This window comes from Sipha flava, unplaced genomic scaffold (genome assembly GCF_003268045.1).
Source record: "Sipha flava isolate LNK unplaced genomic scaffold, YSA_version1 78_pilon_pilon, whole genome shotgun sequence".
In the NCBI taxonomy this organism is placed as follows: Eukaryota; Metazoa; Arthropoda; class Insecta; order Hemiptera; family Aphididae; genus Sipha; species Sipha flava.
The window spans coordinates 102,742-123,805 of NW_020273619.1; the positions used below are offsets into that span (position 1 = coordinate 102,742).

Below are 21,064 nucleotides of genomic sequence, written 5' to 3' on the forward strand. Positions count from 1 at the left end.
CCGTAAACTAATTTATGCAAACAAAAGTTATCCCCCGTCCCATCCGGTCGGCCGTTTTTACTCTGCGAAATGTTACGGAATTATTTCACTGAAACTCAGTGACGTTTGTATGAAACGCGAACGGTAAGCGTTGATTAAGTTATAAGGCACCGTTCGAATCATAACATAAACGTCCTTTAATCAAGTCTGAGACGTGCTATTATTCTTCTGCCGCCATCACAATGCATTTTGACAACTCCTTGTTATGTAAATTTTTGAAGTTTTTATCGGATAAAAAACTTCGGAGTAACAGCTAACTAGACATAGAAAGATACGTGCATACAGCACTACGGTGACGCGGCCTCGTATACATAAAGTACAATGCGTGGGGAAAAATTGAGTTTGAAGAAAAAAAAAATACGGACGGTATATAATTTGCATTTAGACTCGTCTAATGGATTACTATCCTCAGAATTTCCGGTGCTTTTTCCGACATGGAACGTTTTTTTTTTTTTTATAGAAAATTAACGATTTCATTCCAATAAGATTTACGAAAAACAAAAATGTTTTAGTTTTATTTTATTAATCTCCAAAAAATTCAGAGTTTTGTAATTTAAAAAAGTTCACTTATAGGTATTCTTTTTAATATTCTTCATGTTGAGTGAAAAAAAAAAAACAAAATAAAAAGTGTACAATATATAAAGATTTTTAAATTTAATGTCTTCTTTGAAGTTATCAGAAAATGTTATTGGATTCATTGATTTTCGTTTCATTGCAAAATAAACTTTAACATTATATTCTGTAACGAAATACCGCCACTCGTTGTATGGTGTATATATCAAGCGCCTGTGCGTGCGCAAGATATCAGTTTGTCGGCCGCTCGACATGGTGAAATTGACAATAGAGCGCGCTGACTTTCTACTTGTACTGGGAATGAATGGTGGCCGTTTACCTACGACTTTGTCAGTCACTGGACAGAGTATGTTAGAAGTGAACAAACCCTTCTGACATTCAAGAAAGAATTATTCACATATAGAACAGAAACTATAGAATGAATTTAAAGGGAGAGAACGAGAAAATAGGGTACAAATGATTCAGGCGCTGATACCGAGCTACTACTCGCAACGGGCAGAAACAGGGCCGGTGCGCGACTATTGTGGCATAATCCGACCGCTGAGCTGAAGAGGCCAGTACGAGTACAGTTACCACAGTGGAATATGGTTATCTGTATTATTGCCCTGTATAGTTGCCTCGCGTTCTGGAATCACCAAGCTAGTGGTCACTACAGTGCACGAGGTTTACTACAGCAACACCAATCTACAGAGAACATTTACATCGCCATCTATCAATTGTGCCATCAATATCCGGTCATCATTAACGCCCGACAGCAATGTGGTCCCAGTGAGTCTTATATAATTTACTACTACTTATGTTTGGGATACGGTTTATCTGTATTAAAGCCTGCATTAATGGTAGCTTATATTTATATATTTTGTATTATCATTATCATCTTGTACGCCATTTCCAATATTATTTAATAGTACGTACTACTGCTTGTGTATGGAATACGGTTTATCCGTATTAACGTCTGCACTAACAGTGGTTAGTAACTATATATGTATTACATCGTATTTATGTATGCCGTTTCCGGTCTTATATGTAATACTTGTTATTAAAAAGATATTATTATTATTAATATGTAATATTTTAACTAAATCAAGTACGTGTTTACGACCAAAACAAAATATTGTTCTTTGAGTGCATAAACGATCGTTACAATTCTGTATATTATGAGAGGTATATTATTTATTTATATATGTATATGTATATAATGTGTTATATACCTAAATTATCTCAATGTACTCAAGGCTAAATCTGGAAAAGTTATAACTATTAAACTATTTAAAAAAATGTATACTTTTTGTGACTTGAAATATTATTTTGTTATAATAAACAACAACGCTTTGGTGATTGAAATCATTATTTTATTATTCCATTATTGATACTATATTGAAAACTACAGTCATTATATTGGATCAGGGGTGTGCAACTGGCGACCCGCGAACCTTTTTTTATCTGGCCTGTTCTATATTTTCAAATTACATCATGCAATTTTAAAGTTTATCTTCTATACTCTATTTTATCAATATAATAATTGTTATCTGGTATTAAATATCTTTAAACTTCTAAATGTATACATATAGCTTTCATTCCTAGCTGTTTTTTACCGAACTATTCAATAATATCAGCTTGTTCGTATCATTCGTATCGTGTTGTCATGTGTGTTGAATTTATTATTTCCGTGTATGTAAATGTTAATAAATATTTATATAGTAACTTTAAGTTATCCCCCCTGTATTAGATCATTATAATTCTAAATGTATTGAGTTAAATTGTTCGTAATTCAAAAAACCCTGATGAAATCGAACGAATCTGACGACGAATATGTACTATAAATAGCGCAGGAGGTGAATTAATCAATTATTTAAGTTTAAAATTAATTTTACCACAACTCGCAATCATCATTTGGAATTACTGATAGATATAATAAAAAAAAAATGCGCACTTGGCTCGAATTGGATTTCATCATATGATTAACGCGCACAATTTACACACGAATTCGCGAGATCCAAACTAAACTGAATAGTAATAATTTGCAAGACTAATGGTTTGCACAGCATTCTTTTCCCGAAAGCATCTAGGGAGGAAAACGCCGCGGCGTTGAAATGAAAACAAAAACAGTATTTAGCCCATTGGAACACTAAGCTGAAAAATGCATCAGCAAATATGGAGCATTATAAAAGTTAAACTCCATAGAAACGTTGATTAAACTCCAAACGTATTTTCCCATTTGTTTGTAGTACCGCTATAAAATCGAAGAAGCCGCGGAGAAACACAAACAACAACAGTCAATAAGTTGCATCCGAAGTGAATCGGCACCATAAACATAATGATGATTATTGTTTCTGATTCTAAGACTATAATCAACTTAGACGCCGATAATAGTAAAAACCAAGTATAAAAACAATAACAACAATAACAATAATAATACATGAGTGCTGTAAGGCAGGCAAACAATAAACTCACTCTCGGAGAGATAGCTGCAGTCTGCTAGTCGTCGAAACGATTGCGAATAATAAATATCAGTGCAACTGCGATGTCTTTCTGTTCGAAAAATCATAATTCCACCGATGGCCTATGAAAACATTACCGTGTATATGCGCAAAGGTGGGCAAGTTAATGAAAATAATTAACTCGAGTTAAGTAAAGGCTACACAAAGTCGATAATTTAAAAGTCAACAGTTAACAATTCATAAATTTAACTCAGTAAGTTCTGAGAAAAATATTAAATAAACTCAGTTTAAAAGAAGTTAATCTACTTTTTTTAATTAATATGTAGATCCCAGAAAAAGTGACTGCGTTTTTTAGAAAGATCTAATTTCCTAAATAATTATTATAACAAACAATTTAGATGAATTTTTTTATCATAATATACAACAGTAGCGCCAAAGTTTTTGAAAAATACTATGACATTATACAACAATAGATCATTCACTACCGTATTTATTTATCTTTATAGTTGAAATGCATTATACATAAGATTCTATATCTACGTGCAGAACTCAATAACCAAAAGTGAGCCGCCAACCTACAAAATCTAATATGACATCTTATTTACAGTGTATGCGACCACTTTATTTTACATGATTATTTAACTTTGATATGAGTTTAACTTGATAGATCATTTTTCAATCAACTGCCAAAAGCTAAGATATTTCAACTGCCAATTACACTAGTTAAGTTAAAATATTTAGTATAAAATCAATTATCTAGTTATGTTAAAAAGTTTAAAAAAAAAACTTTTTACCTTAACTTTAACATTTTAAATATTTTATGCCCACCTTTCTATATACATGTAGTCCCACCGAAGTATAACGTTGAATAAATTTGAACACATGTTGCAATAATCGAGTGGTAGGCTCTATCGGATCGCGACGTGATTGATTTCATTAGGTCCAGTAGTCTAAAATGTCAACATACGCTCGCTGTGCTTCGCTTTACTAACCGGACAGGGGGTGATCACAACGCAACGTCCACGGTAATTGACTTATTTCGTGTAACTTCATCACATGTGTACCAACGTAAAATAAAAAAATATTTCAATAATTTAACTGCAGTAATTAAACGGAGTCGCACGTACAAAAGTCGTAATAATATGACATTTTTACATCGCTTGATAATGAATTTATATCGGTGGCGTCATTCGAAGGGAATCACTCCTATTAAAAAAGTTTGAAAAGCGACACAAAGAGCCAGTTGTTGCAATTCAGCTGTAAGCTTATTTTAGTATAAAATTATGCCCATTTTTGTAATTTTGAAGAGTATGATACTGTTCCGGTATACTAGAAAATTAATATTATAATTCGAGTTGATGATTAATATAAATTATAAATAAATACATTGCACGAGTATACTATGTGTACTTATCTATCGAATGAGAATATAATTAGTATATAAATCATTCTTAAACGTAACATTCTTTAAATCTTCAAGTTTTGATCACTTTTAATATTAAAATACTCTATGTATTAACTATCCTAAATCATAACAATGTTTTTAAAATTAATAATTTGATGCTTTATTATTTAATTCTAATGTATAAAAAACGTAATTAACCATCTAAGTGAACAAAATGATGGAATTATGATCTTTTTTTCTATTTTCAAATTTGAAATTAAGTTCTTAGCTAATATTTTTTCTGAAATTTAAGTTTTTTCAGTTATGCGAGTAAAACTTAAGCCCTATCATCCTTATTAAACAGTGAAATTATGCCATTGAGTTATTTATGAGCTTTTGATGTTCAAGGGTACGAGTGTTATCGATGATGGAAACTTTGACTTTTGAGTTTTATTTTTTTTTGCTTTCGTCATAATGTAAGACATCAATACAAGTCGCAAAATATTAATACTATAATGCTATTTCACACCAGTGTTTATGTCGGTTTATGAAATATTTACGAAATCATTCGTATTACCATATTGAGATTGCATTCCAAAGTAATAAAATGATGTGTTTAAAATATTTCTAAAGCCCTACTGACATGTCAGTCACAATATTCTGAAGTCTCGTCTTGAAGTTGGATTTAGTTTTTTTTAGCTATGAAATTATATTAGCTATATTAATAATATTTTGCGTTACACGACAATGACCAATGAAGGTGTCATAGAACACACTTTTATGTGTATAATATGAAAATTATTATTTTTGTCGTCGTCCCTTCATTTTTTAAACCAATATCTCCGAGTTATTTGACACTGGAAGATAGAAAAAGTGCCAGTTTTCTGAATGATGCATTGCATTGGTGGAAATTGAAATCGTGACAGTACAAAGTATCCGATTATTATACAATCATAACGACCGTCAACTACATCTGGTCGACTAAACGGATGGTAATTGTATTTTTATTTCGAAAGCACCTTATCTTGGCGTAATTAATTTTACAGCGATAATCATTGGTATTGACATATTTAAAATTTTTTTTTTTACTTTCAGAGCCATTAGGATCTTTTGCAACTTATATAAAAGCTTTCCACTCGTCAAGGTCAAATATAGTTTAGATTTTTGCTGTTTCGTCTACCATTATTATTTTTACATTTACTTTATCTTACCCTCGTTGCTAAAATCATAACAGTTTCTTTGTATAAAACGTGAGCATTTTTTTTTTTTCAATTACAATACAAACAAACCATCTTTAGTCTGGTGCGGTATTTATTCAAACAATTTTAGAAATCAAATACATAATTGTAATTGATTTCTAAATAATTATTCCAAACAAACTAATAACTCTAAAGATATATATATGCATGTGTATATGGGTGTAATAAATCGAATAAGGTGATAAAAATATAAGAGATTAACTTTTGGTTTTTTTTTTTGTACATTTTTCGATAGCCTAACGAAAATGAAATCTTAAAACTCTTTGAAACTTATATTTGATGTACTGAAATATCAATTATCGTAAGGTTGAAGGATTATCGAACTGTTGTTTAGACAACTTGTAGAAAAAAAACATTAGTACATAGGTGTAGTTAATTTAAAAAAGAATAATAATATAGTTATTATAAATAAGTAGCAAACGAATCGGCAATCGCTTCATGAGTTATGATTTTCAATTATAATGTGTGTATTGAAATTTTCGATAAATGTCAACAGCCACCATTGGTATTGTCGATGGAAAGACGGTTTAGAGGGTAATGAGAAAGAAATCCCGCGATCACCGGCGACTGACAACGACAAAAACAGCAGAAATATGCTCTCAAGAAAACCGACATGAATAAACTTTTTTTTTTTTTACAATCATTTCACAGGTTTGATAAATGAACGCAAATAATGTTGAGGGGATCAATGTGAATAGATGAATGGGTGGGTGGATAGAGTAGGAAAAAATATAATAAAAAATAAGAGAATGAATGTCTTGTGTACGTTATACATTTGGTGTTAACTATTATTCATATCCTTTGTCTGTGTCAAACTATGCAGGAAAATGTCTGGTTATACAAAGAATCGCGATAATGATTTCTCCACCATTGGGTATTTTAAATTCGTCCAATTTTTTTATCATAAGACGAAAACATGGAGGTGATTAAAAGTTTTTTGGGTGCATATGGAATTGTTCACTAACTAACTGAAGACTACGATGCAATAAGAACACGTTTTTATTTTCTTTTAATTATCACGTGAGACTTCTGTTTTTTAAGAAAAAGTAATATTTTATTTCGCAAACTATGTATAATACAACATGATTTAATCGAAATAAATGTTTGAAATTTAAAGCCGTTGAAATAAAATTAGGTTATAACTGAGTAAAAATAAAAAAACCATTTGTTTTTTTTCACTAAGATGACATGAAAAAAAACCCTTTTAACAATTGTCGTGTGAAACGTAAGTTTTTATTTATGTTTTTTGGTGTTGCATCTTAAGCTCTTTTAAAGTTCTCTTATATTATACACTCTTTAAATATTTAGCGTCTTACTCTCGAATAAAAGAACCATCATTAGGTTTTTATCAAAGACATTATTACAGTCATGTAACTAACATATATAGTTACAGTTAATAGTTTACTTAAACAAGTATTTTAAAATTTAAAATTCAACATCATTTTAATGTAAAAGACGTGTATCGGCGAATAAATCCATTTTAATTATTTATCTTTTAGACAAAGTTTGATAATTAAAATGTTCGTTGAATGTCCAAAATTGTTGATATTTATTACAAACTAGTAAAGAAATTCATATTATAATTTATAAAACAAAACGAATCTGTTTGGACCGTTTTCGATATAAAGAAAATCTATTCAAATTCGAAATTAAACACATTGTATTTCAAGATAAAACATTCATCCTTTTTGATTTCCATTACGGTGTTTACTGTATTAAATCTGTTTCAATTGTGTTGTATAGTACTATTTGAACACCGTTATTGTTTAAAGTATTTAAAGTAAAATCACTGAAGAACGTATCAACAATATTTTAATGATATTCTTAGGAACCGTAGGTTTCATAATAACTTATTAACGCTATTATATATTATGCGAACTAAACGTGCTTCAACATGTTTACTATCCAATAAGCAATAATAATAACAAGTAAAATTTATTATATTTGTATTTTTTCAGTAATTCCAACAGATACAATGAGTATGGTTCTTTCATGTTGTTTTCATATAATGTTCTCTTAAATGTATATTTCTGAAAGCAGGGAGGAGGCGGAGGAAAAAAAAGAAAATCTAAAATTATTATTATTTGTCATTGACGGAATACATTTTGCTTGTGAGAAATATTAAGCGTGAAAATGCCCCAACAGATTTAAATAAACGTAGGTATATGCCCGACATTTTTAATTCTTCATGAATACTAATTGCAGCGGCCTGGTAAGATAATGGATTTTTATTTTAATGCCGGTTAAATTCATTCATCAAATCTCACCGAACTTCATTAACTTAATATTAAAATATCATAACTATACATAGTATTATTACGCAGTGTATATATGTGTATGCCTGTGAGTAAAAAAAAAAAAAACACTGTGATATTTCAAATGAAATATGCAAAAATAAAACATATCCATTTATTGTGCCGTATCATTACTTAATGTCCAATAAAAACATAATCGGGAAAAAAATACTTAAGTAAGAAATTTGTGATATCATAAATCAATTAATATAACAAGATATTGATAATTTAATGAGTTATGTAAATGTATTAAAAATATTTCTATTTAGCTTTGGGGCCATACAATTATAGTAAGACGTATATAAATAGAACTTTGGCAATACCACAGATTATATGAATATAATTATATTATATTATTATTATTATTATTATTATTATTATATTAATATAATCTGTAGTAATGGTAGTAATACGATGAAAATATACAATTTTGATTTAAATATTCGTATCGGCTTGGAAACGCTCTATATTTATTTAAAATCATAATTAATAGCAAACACTATGCTAAGTTAGTCTAGCTTTATTAACTCCGATCAATTTGAAATGTTAAAAATATTGTCTACGTGTACCAAAATTATCAACTGATGCAAATGTCAAGGGAATTAAAATATTAGTTAAGGCTACACATTAGTCTACTTGATATCGTACAATTATACTTGTAAAATAAGTATAGATGTCTCGTGTGAATATATACCGTCGACGTCTTAATGATCTTTTATTTTTTTACTGAAATGTACTCCAAGACTGTGAATCAAGTATTATTTACCACAAAATATACATATATCTCTTTTAATGAAAACTGCAATATTGTTTCAATAATATTTCAATTGGTAAAAATATTTTCAATTTAGTATACGTATATAAAGAACCATTATCCCCGTAATAGCCTTGTAAATAATCATTTTATTTTTTCAATTATATTTTTCCCTATCCTATTTCTTTCAACAGCCATATTATTTTTCACTTTTCTCACCAGCTGTTGTCCCTCGAAATCCATAAAAAGCCTCTAAACATGTTTGGTTATAAATATTTTTAGGTTTACACCCCTTAATGTTTTTTTTATTAATTTTCTCATTTCCAAAACATTTATTTTAGCGATACATTTCAATTTGTCAGCATATAGTCATTAACGCAATTCCTATATTCGTTTAACGGACATCCTTCAAATCATACCAGCCTCCCCGTTCCACACAACTTACACATTCTATTCGATAACGATTTCGAATTATTATAAATTATACCAATTAGTTTATTAATTATTTAGCTCGTCGTATATTGCAGAAAACTAATATGTATTGTGACCAAGAATTATATATTTATACATTTTTCGATTAAAATATTATGCTTGACGAAAAATGATTATTCTCCCGGATAGTATCCGTTTTTTTGTTGTTGCAAACATATATTTTAATGTAATCAAGGTCAAGTTAAATAAATATTTATTTTAATTGTGTTGATATACAAAATTTTGTACATGAATTGGCTTCTGTAAAAATTTTAATTTTTTTTTTTTTTTTTATATAAACTAACTGACAAAATACGTTCAAAATTATTATTACCTTATATACTAACGACTAAGCTAAGGATATATAATAATTTTAATTAGGATATTGTAAATCTTAAGGTTTTAAAAAAATAGTACTTCTACCAAAGCAAATCGAACTAAAATACTAAATACACCAACAATCCTTAAGAAGATTACCTCCTTTAAAAAAAAAAAAAAAAAACTGGTGGTACTACTCGATCAGGTAAGATACAGGAACGGGTGAATAATGTTACTATATCACTACCATATTAACTTAAACATAAAACCAATGTATCCAAATAAACAATTCCAAATGTTTGAAAGAGGTTAGGTGGGTCAGTGTATATTTACTTAAGGTGGTTGATAATATAGATATAGAAACAGCATAAAATATTTTAATAAAATAGTTTAATTTTATTTTTATCGAAGTTTATAAGTGCTTAAAATCAAATCAGTAAAAATTGCATTGGAATACTTATTTTTTTTAAATTTTTTTTTTTTTAATAAATATTGTAACCTTTCAGCCCCTTTTATTTTTAGGGGGCCTACTTGTACCCACTATCCAAGGGGAACACTCTGCTAATAACCCACAGGCCGAATCGCGTATACCCTCAAAGGTGTGTGATTGAGCTCGTGGGTTTTTTATTTACTCGTGTTTAAATTTAAAAATATTGGATTGAATTTTGTTTTATTACAATGATGATTAAATTAATAATAATAATAATAATAATAGTTTTATACGTGAAATATTAAATTTAAAATAAAAAAAATTTATGTAATTAAAAAGAAATAGTCGGCGAAACGGCAGAGGGGATTGGATATGATTTTTTGGCACTACGCGGCTCCACGAACGGTTACCGGAGTATTTCGGTTACATGATTTGTTTTTTTTTCTTTTATATCTTTTATAATAATAATAATAATAATAATAATAATGTTATGCAACCGGGTTCTTTTTTTTTTTTTAAGATAATTTGAAAGGATCAGAAATAAATGTTAAAAAGGTAATAATAAATAAAAAAAAGGGGGATTTCATAGGGATAATATTTGATGCTTTACGGTTGTTGAGGTGTAGTTGGTGTTGATTCGGCATTTTTGTTATTTTCACCCACCGTGGACCATGTCCGTGGGTTTAGGCGGCCATGTGTGTAGCTTGAACGAAATTGATTATTTATAACAAAGCACAACGTTATGGGAAATGCACAGAAAATTAACATCTGAGCGGTTGGACGTCGGAGAGCAGAGAGATTGATACGTCGTCGTTGATGAATATTTCCAGCGATAAGAACCACATATGGTTGAGGGAGGACATACATAAAACGGTGTTATTTTTGTTATAAATCATTAATTAATTTATTAATGAACTATCCGTTCATCGAATTCGGTAATGCGGACTGCTGACGAGATAGTCCGGAACTATGGGACTTTGACTGGGATGTCGTGCATTTAGATGTTGAATTTATACATACGTTAAAATTATGGGACATTACAATATCTATAAAATTCTATTATAAGAAATCAGTAAATGTTTCGTTAGAATAACAATACAATTTCTTACCTATATTGTTTGTATTCAAATTTGTTAAAATACTTTATTTTGTCAAAAAAAATTTCTTATATATATACATATATATTATTTGAAATTCTTAAGGAGTAAAAATTTTAAACTGAAAGGTTGTTTAAATAAAGGGTAATTTTCACTTTCTATTAAAATACATATTTTCGACTTACTATCTCGACCGTTCGAATAAGAAGACGAAGTATAATCGATTGCACTGTATGTTAATATGTTAATTTCGTATTATTCGCAGTTGTGTCGAGACATAGATCTTATCTTATAATATTCCACCATAATATATCATAGGATCTATTCATTTCCATCGCACGATGACGGATGCTATGCTGTCCTTTAGTAATTTGGCCGCAACCCGGGCCCGTTCGCCCCAGTGAGTTCGATGTAAAAACATTTTGTATTCCTCTCTACCCTTTGTGTTTAGACATAAAATGAAAGCGCATCAACTAGGACCACGTGAAAATTGACTTCGTTGCTTTTACGTTTTGATGTTTTTACTAGGTCATTCGTCGAATCGGATCCCAATCGCAGACCTCTGCGTAGGGGTTTCCGAGCTGTAAGGTGTGCGCTTCGTGGTCGGACGAGAAATGAATATAAACCGTTGTCACTAACACGTTTCCCACTAGTTAAAATGTCACGTCGTCTCGCCAATATCCCGTCGTCCTTTCGACGCGGACCTTTTGATTTCTAATGGCACTGTAGCAAAAGAATAAGCCATCGCCGTTATTGCTACCAACACCCAATTTTACGTGACAGCGTTACGACGCCATTTTTCCTCCATTGATGACGGTTTTATATTTTTAATTGTTAACCGAATTTTCAAACTTTTTTAATAAATAATCTCTTTTTCATTGAAAATCAAAACTTAACATTAATTGTAAGTAGTCAAAATAAAAATACGGGGGGAAAAAATAATTATAACTCGTTTTCTTCCTATTTTCCGATTTAAACGTCTTTTAACGGGACGTGGATTGTTATATTAAAAAATGTTTGGTTACTAAAGCCGTGCACAACCATTGGAGATCTAACGCTTTTTTTTTTAATCACAAAAAATGTGCTGAAGAAATAATAGTACATCGCTGTAATGCAATTACAATTCTAGGCTACGGTGCAAAAATATTTTAGATATTATTGCGGTAGTTACAAGTATTTTGGCACCACGTTACGATTATTTTATAGTTCAATAATCATTCAATGTACATTTACCTATTCGAAATTGTTATCAGAATAAAATGTATAACTTTTTGAATGCATAATTTGAGAATATATTACTAATAAAAGTACTTATCCGAAAAATTGTTGATGTGTAATATTTAACAGCGTTTACTTCTGGTATAAATAAAATAAGACGATTATTGAAAATAAACAGAATATATTGAGATATATACAAGATGTATAACTAATATAAGTTTGTTTTAATTCAATAGAAAAAAATCAAATACCAAAACTATCCTAATTCTAATAAAAATATATTATAAAGTATTATACTATATTCGCTTTAATATGTTTAATGTTTTGAAACACGCTTAAATTTTAATTCTGAACAATAAATAATATAATATTATAATTAAAACTCATAATAAAATGCATTCAAAATACGTTTTTTACACGATGAGCATATTATGATATGGCTTTATAATAATATTAATAAATAATAACGGTTGCTTACATTTTTTCTTTCATTTTTTCTCTACCTAGGTTCTCTTCTTCTCTATATATATATATATATTACTCTTTCACTCTCTATATAGCTCTCAGTCCTTTTGTCCTTTTTTTTTTTTTACTATTATTCGAACATTGGTCTTTGGTGTTATAAAATTCCAATTCAAGTAGTTTGTGGAGGTTTTACTGCGGACATATGGTTTTCCCGAGGGTGCACAGAAATACGTGGAACGAGACCTATGACCCAGCAGTTATTGCTTGCTGACCAGACGTTATCGGAAGATTCTAGTTTGCTGATATGATATTATATGTTTGTAGTGACCATAAACTTTTTTTCTATGGCGCACAACATCGTCTCCGTAAGTTAACTTTATTATCATTCCCTAAGTTACACTTCGCGCGTCACGTCGGCGAAAATACTCGTATATTATATATTATGTAGATTGTATATTATTATATACATACTTATAAATTATAGATATTGTAAATCGATAAATATGTTACAGACGTACAATTCGTATCGAACTTCAATAGCATCATGACAATCAGGGTATATTGTTGTACGGTAACATGTGCGCGTGTTATTAATACAACACTCAATGTACTCGTGAAATTTTCATGTACAAAATATGAAGCAGTTATACTCGGTCAACAAAAATTGGATAATAAGCATGATGTATTATAAATCATATAGCATTTACTGAATTAGGTTTTTCTGTTCTATAGTGTATATTATAAAATTAATGTTTACCTTTTTTTCTTATTAATATCCTCATTCTTCAAACTCGGATGCATTATATTAGTAACCCGTGTATTCATAGTATTTACACAAATCAAAACATTTTCTAACCGTCATTTGACGTATTTTTTGAATCGGGTAAAATCGTAAATCTATTATACATATTTGGTTTTGAACGCAGTGAACTGAGAAAAAAATAAAAGCAATCAAGAGTCAATATAATATTGATCTCACATTTTACATAAGTTTAAATACTATGATTTAAATAAACAAATGTACATGCTATGTTACAATCAAATGTAGATACGTATTTAATTTTACTTGCTTAGGTTCTAGGTTAGGGGTGTCCAACCTTTTGTGAAAGTGGGCCACATCATATCAGTAGAAGTTGTTGTGAGCCACATACTTGTTTATAATAATAATACATTCAAATTAAATGGTTAAATTATATTCTATAATACAACAATACATTTTTTTATAATTTTACAATAGTGAATAAAAAACCGAAATATTTTTACAAGTATTAATATTTAATTATAATTACACAGAAAAATATATTTATTTATATTAAAAAAAAAAAAAAATAAGATGAAACTAATGGGGAATTTGAAATTACTTTTTTTGTGAAAGTAACTAATCCGGATCGATTAAAGTTGGGGCAATCCTTAAAAAACTTTCAAGGTGCTTGTCTAATACAGAGAACCGATTCTTAGTCTTTGTGTTTTTTATTCTTGAAAACAATTGTTCGCAAATTTTTGTACTGCCAAATAGCGAGAACATGAATAAGGCATGATCATAAAGCACTGGATATGTTTCTTTGGGTAGATATAATTTATAAAAATCTAATAAAGATGACTGATTAAATTTTTCTTTGAGTTGAATATCTGATTGCAACTTAATGCATTCTATTTAAAATTTAGTTTCTACAGAAGTAATATCAACCGAAAATGGTATTGATAAAATAGCAAAGAGTTGATTACTCTTAAGAAAATCTTCAAAACGGGTTTTAAATTCATTAATTATAATTAAAATTAAAGAAGCATATTTTTCGCTATTCTTGGGATTGTATTTGGCCAACACAAGGAAATACATAAAATGATTCACCTTAACTTGACTTTACCATAATTTAAGTTTCAGTTCAAAGGTAGTTATTATTTGAAACATATTACTAATGAGTTGATTTTTACCTTGAAGACCTTGAAAGCTAAATCCATAAGCCAGTTTTCATCATCAAACTCTATGATAAGTGTAAAAGGAAACTTTTAACTTCATGAACAACTTTATTTTATTTCGCAAATTATAAAATCTTTTGAGTATTTTACTTCGAATAAGCCACCTTACTTCTGAAAAGTAAACAACGTCTCCAGAATCTGCTTCCATGACTTTAAGGTAGTCTTCGAATTTACGATGATTTAATCCCCTAGCTCGAGTAAATGTAACACATTCGATGACAATTTGTATGATGTTATCCATTTTCAATGTTTTCGCACATACATTTTCCAATGCAGTGAACAATGCAGTGGTATCGCATCAAACCTTTGTTCCAAACTAAAACCGCATGGTCTTCTATTAATTTTGTAAGTTCTTCTTTTTTACCTACCATAGTAGGAGCACCATCCGTAACTAAACCTGATATATTGACTAAGTTTAAAGAAAATTTATTCAGTGTAGTTTCTACTTCTTCGAACAATCACGAGCTTTTGTAATGTCTTTCAGTGGTCTAAAGAAGCCATTTCTTCAGTTATTTAGGATTCATTATCAATACCTCTAACTAAAATAGCAACTTGTGCCGTGTCCAATAAATCGATAATTTAATTAATAGATGAAAAATAATATTTGAAAGAACGGACTTTTTCCTCCAGTTTATTTTCGATGGACTTTTCAATGTCATCGATTCGCCTGCTTATATTCTGATGAGACAGACTAATTGTTGAAAAGTCTGTTTTTTCATTAGGATACATTATATCTGCAACACTTTCTAAACACTCCTTAATAAACTCGCCATCAATAAATGGTTTTGATTTTTTTGCAATCAATGATGATACTACATAACTAGCCTTTGTAACGGTTATGGACTCAGAAGAAGCTTTTTTAATATCGAGTTTCTGCGAAGAATGACATATTTTTAATTCTAAAATTTTTTGTTTCCGAAAAAATTCCTGATAAAAGTCCATTTTAGTTGCATGTTTTTGTAAATAATATCTTTTTAAATTATAATGTTTAAAAACTGAAATGGTTTCCTTGCAAATTAGGCATAATGCTCCATTTTTCATTTCTATAAAAAAAGTATTCCGCTGTCCATTTTTCGTTGAATATTCTTCCTTCATCCCTTACTTTTCTTTTATTATTGGAAGACATTTTGCTATTTGATTATTGGTTTATTATACAAATAATAAAATTGTTATTCAATAAATAATAATATTGAGTATTAACACCACTGTTCTGAACAAAACGCGAACAACTGACCATCACGCGCACACAGCTGTATATCTGTACTAGTGTTGCGTGCGGTCAGTTCAACCATTAAGATGAGGATGTGATAGGATAATTCCAATAAAAGTACTCAAACTAAGTTAAACTGTTTATTGAAATATTTCTAAGTACACGTTATTTAATTTAATAGAGTTATACTGGCGTAAAGGTGCTTGCTAAAACACGTCTTAAACACATCTGAATATTGGTCTGTTTGACACTTCCTTATATACCTCGCTTCTCATAATTGACCCGGACCTAGTGAATGCTAAACCACTCATCCTATGCGATTCACCTTGGCATTTTAGATTGATGTTACTTGTGTTTCGTGCTCTCAACTCTAGATTACCTATGTAATCAGTTGTCCTCGTGAATCCCGCATTTTGCATATATCATACTGGTGCTTTTCTATAATAGTTGTTTTTAATTTATTATGTACTAATTGACTTCTCTACAATATAGTTAGTGAGGACCTACATCTCCATAATATAATATATTATGATATTATTATATGATAATATATTATTATATGATATTATCATACTGATGTCTTTCTATAATAGTTATTTTTATTATTACACTTTGTAATGTAGTCATACGATTCATATATAATATGTGCCTGTGTTACCCTCTGATTTAAATTAATAGTTCCTTTCTATTGTTGCGAATATTATATTATTTATAATCATTTCCCAATCTCTACTATTTACGATTTATGTGATCCCTCCTAAGTAGTAAAAGTCGTAAGGACCTACATTTATGTATGTCCGTAACACTAGATAACATGTGCTTAGTAATAATTCTATATAGCTAATTTATTTTTATTTGTTGATAAATGACACAAGATATTAGTATCGGAGCCAATAAAGATAAAACACTAATAAAGTTTATCTTTAGACCCAATGCACACGCCGTATGTAATATAAGATAAGGTGCCGCAACAATAAAAACCCGAACGTGTATATCGGCCAGCAAATAAATTTGTTCTCGTAATATTAATATATTATATACAATTAATTAGTGTGTTTTTAATTGAAGTAAGGGCCACATCAAAATCTACCGCGGGCCGCGGGTTGGACACCCCTGTTCTAGATAGTGAAATAATATTTATAAATAAGATCCAAAATAAAACAAAAATAAATTCTAAGTTTGATTGTCTCAAAAACGATTAACGTTTGTTTAAAATAAGTTTTACATTACTTTGTCATGATTTCGCAGTTTTTCAAATGTGATTACATTCGAGTAATTTTATTACCTTGAAAAGTATGTTATTAAAAAGAAAACAAACATTGTCTTTCTTAGAATTTGGAAACCTTGTAAAGTATGTAAATAAAAATGTGTTTATAAATATTTATTCGTAAAACTTTGAAATATAATTCTGTTTTATTTCTTCCAAAAAATAAAAATCCTATTAGGATTTACTCGAAAAACAAGTTACAGTCGTACACGTATTTATGAAATCGTATAATACAGTTATTATATCAGGGCCTCTGAGAATAACGAAAAATCATTATTTTTAATAGGGAAATTTGATTGGAATAGAAAAATAGAGCTCGACGTTCATCGAGTTCACCGAAATATCTTAACATCTTATCATTGTAGATCATATAGAAGTTTACGATTATAATATGCATGAATATACATACATAGAGTTTATAAAAAATTTTAAAAATACATAGACATTTTATAGGCATTTAAAAACCTATTCAGCCGCTACAGTATAAACATAAAGTTGTACTTTAAAGGGGTTTCAAAACTAGACGTAATAATAAATAAAGTAAAGAATAGTACGAGTATACGAGTGCGTGTATGTACATATGAGTATGTTTGAATGTGCTTAAATTTCAGACTGTTTTTGATACACCTTATAAAGGGTTACACGTGCAGAAAAGAATATCCACATTTCACTATTTTTACTTCAATAGACTTGATGTTAAAAGAACTATACAAGAATAGAATCATATGACGCATAGTCATCCCTGTAAATATTGTATTAATATCGCATATGAGAAACGAAAAAGTAATTTTCGAACACTTTCAAAGAAAATGTGTAGATCTTTTAGAGCGAAATATTTTAAAAGTATTGCTTGTTACGTAATGAGAAATAAACATTTTAAAAATCTTTGCGGATACGCATTATAAAATCAGATATTTTTGAATATTTTTTGTCATAAATCCTTTGACTGGAAAATTCATGTTACGATTAAATTACAAACAAATTATTTTATTAAAATTATTAAAAAAAAAATAGAGATAGATTTACTTTAGTAATTTAATAATTGCTTTCTATTTTTTTTTTTATTTTTTTTTTAACACATTTTACAATACTTTAAATTATGCTCATAATATAACGTAATAAAATAATTATATTGTGGTTATATAAGGCGAGTATATTTTTGAGACTTTATGTTATTGATGCTCAAAAAATGCTATTACATCATTCATTTATTTTCAAAAATTTTAAATTTTATTTATTTTCAATAACATTTAAAAAGGTATAATATAATTTTATTCAAAAGGCGAGTGCGGTGTAAGTGGTAAACATGTAAACTACATACTCCTATGACTAGGGCCCAGATTTTAATGATGCAAAGTGTATATTTTTTTGGTTGATCATACACAATGCTCTCAAGAACATAATTCGTTTCATGTAACGAGGGCTTCAAAACCATAAATTTTATTTTACATTTTTTTGCATATCTCGACGTTTTTTCATTTTCGGAGCATTTTTAGTATTATTGGGTCATTTTGTTGCATATTTGTTCGATATACTAAACAAATTTAGCCTATTCAAAATAAAATCAAAAGACAAATCGTTTTCTTGATATTTAAGTAGGTTTATCGGGTTTCTCCTCGCATGGTCAATCTCTCATCAATTGTCAATTATTTTATTTATTTCATCAATTGTCAATCTATTTTCGATTTTTATCTTATCTTAATTTATTATTGACTATGGAACGCCACCAGTACTTGATCATATAACAAATTATCAGCTAGTTCGTATTACCTCGCAGATGTTGCTCATATCACGTGTGTTTGTGATTTTAATGTATTAAATAGTGGGTTAAATAATGCCCAAAATAAAAAAAAATTATGTCATTTTTGTGGTAAAATGTATTTTTAAGGACATTTTTGGCTATTTTTTAGTGCATATTTGTATGGTTTTAAGTGCATTTAAATCCGAGCCCTACTCATGACGAATAAAGGTTCACAGTCGTCGCCAGTAATGCATACATTATATCACAAGTGTACCCATATGGTCATATTCTACAAGATGTGTATATAGTATATTATTACGGCTGCGATGTATAGTTGATATATGTTGATATATTTACCGAGACTGATGAAACCGTGAGATTAATGCTTTTTTATTTTAATTTAAAATTTGTACTTGAAATTATTTTTCTATTATTATACTCGTATAGGTAACCGTATAGTACTTATTCGTGATTACGATTTGTTCGTGATATGTTTGGGATATTTCTAATAATCAAACGCTTTAAATATTTTCATGTTTGGGTATACTCACCAACACCGTTTTCATCGTGCAAATGAAAAAAAAAATCTCTCTTTAAAATCTCAGTTAAATTCTCTACAAACATTACCAAACTTATATTTTGCTCAAGATATGTTACATCCATAATTATACAAAAAAAGAGCTTAATGTTTCTGAAGATAAAATCCTTTTTTTTTGATTTTATAATACTACATATTCCTTATAGATAACGTATCGTGATAACGGGTTAATTTTAAATCGTTTAAACATCTATTTTCGACTAACACGATTAGATTAATATACTATTAAGCTGTAGTAACTATTCGTAGCGAGACGTCAATGACGACATTTTTCTTTTATTTTTTTTTTTTTTTTTATAAAACATTGACCATGGATTTATTTTATATAATAAATAATAATAGTTTCTGAAGTATATCTGTTTTTTTTTTTAACCTAACTTAGAGAATTCATTTTTATATTTTTCAAAACAACCAATAAAATAATTTACAGAAACTTTTTTATAACAGCTGATAGATCATGGATTGAAACCTATTGGGTTTTTCAGTTACTGTTCCGATTTAGGTACCTAATTAAATTCATTTTTTTAAAAGTTCTAGTTTTATAAAAAGATAAGGGTTAACCAGTTAATACTGGTCCTGAAAAATAACAGTTGTTTTCGGTTATTTCGAAAGAGTTATTACTGTTATATGCAGTGATATTTCCATCAATGTTATTAAAAGTTCACTAAGCCACGAGTGCTTGAATACAGTTACTAATTGATACTCTATTTTAAAACTTAAAAATGAAATTTATCTACAAAAAATTAATTTACTTTAATTAATTAATTTAATTTAATTTTTATATTATACGTTAAATTTAAATATATTTGTTTCATATTGTTTGAAAACACCATTAGTTGTAGATGGGTATATTGTAGCGTTTTTACCAACTCACAGTATTTAACAATAAAAAGCTTATCTTCATTCACTACTCTTAGAATTTAAAACAAAACAAATTTGAATTAATATTATTATTATTCGTTGTACTTAATACTAAATATTTAATAGAAAATATAATAATTGTAATATATTAATACCTTTCCAAAAAAAAAGGAATAAAATACTATTTCAATTTTTTTTTTTTTTTTGTCTTACAAACTGTTTAAATAAAATGTATGAAAATGTTTATTTTATTGTTTGTAAATTATAAATATATATTAGTAAGTGTTTTTCCTTTTTTTTTAAAAAAAAATTCTATTTGTACATACTAACAACTGGAATGAAACTTAGTTGGCGTAATTCAAAAAACGTGAAAACATGATATAATATTATGTATTTATAGAGTCACGGTATTATGAATTTTTTATATACCTGATGTTGAATTTTTATTTGAAATCGATCGTATATTACAAGTATCATAATACTCTAGGTTATGCATTCATTTATTTATTTATATATATAAACTATTTATATATAATTATGCATTATACATCACAAATTAAAATTTACAATACAAGAGAATAAAAATATTTAATTATTTTATTTTTTTCTGAACTAACTTACAAGATATTATTACTTCTAACTAAAATTAACGGTTATATAATTTAGG

The 21,064-nt window shown here is 28.6% G+C and overlaps 1 protein-coding gene across 2 annotated transcripts in view; it reads left to right on the forward strand.

The window, feature by feature from the left end:
- Positions 1-21,064, forward strand: part of LOC112692913 (WNT1-inducible-signaling pathway protein 2) — a 163,807-nt gene that overhangs the window by 87,814 nt on the left and 54,929 nt on the right. The window contains exon 1 of one of the 2 annotated variants that reach the window (XM_025567738.1): positions 950-1,380. The exons of the other annotated variant lie outside the window; for it this stretch is intronic. Coding sequence (XP_025423523.1) covers positions 1,197-1,380 — 184 coding nt within the window. The 5' untranslated portion in view covers positions 950-1,196. Of the gene's footprint in view, positions 1-949; positions 1,381-21,064 lie in introns of those variants that run through there. 2 annotated transcript variants of the gene reach the window in all.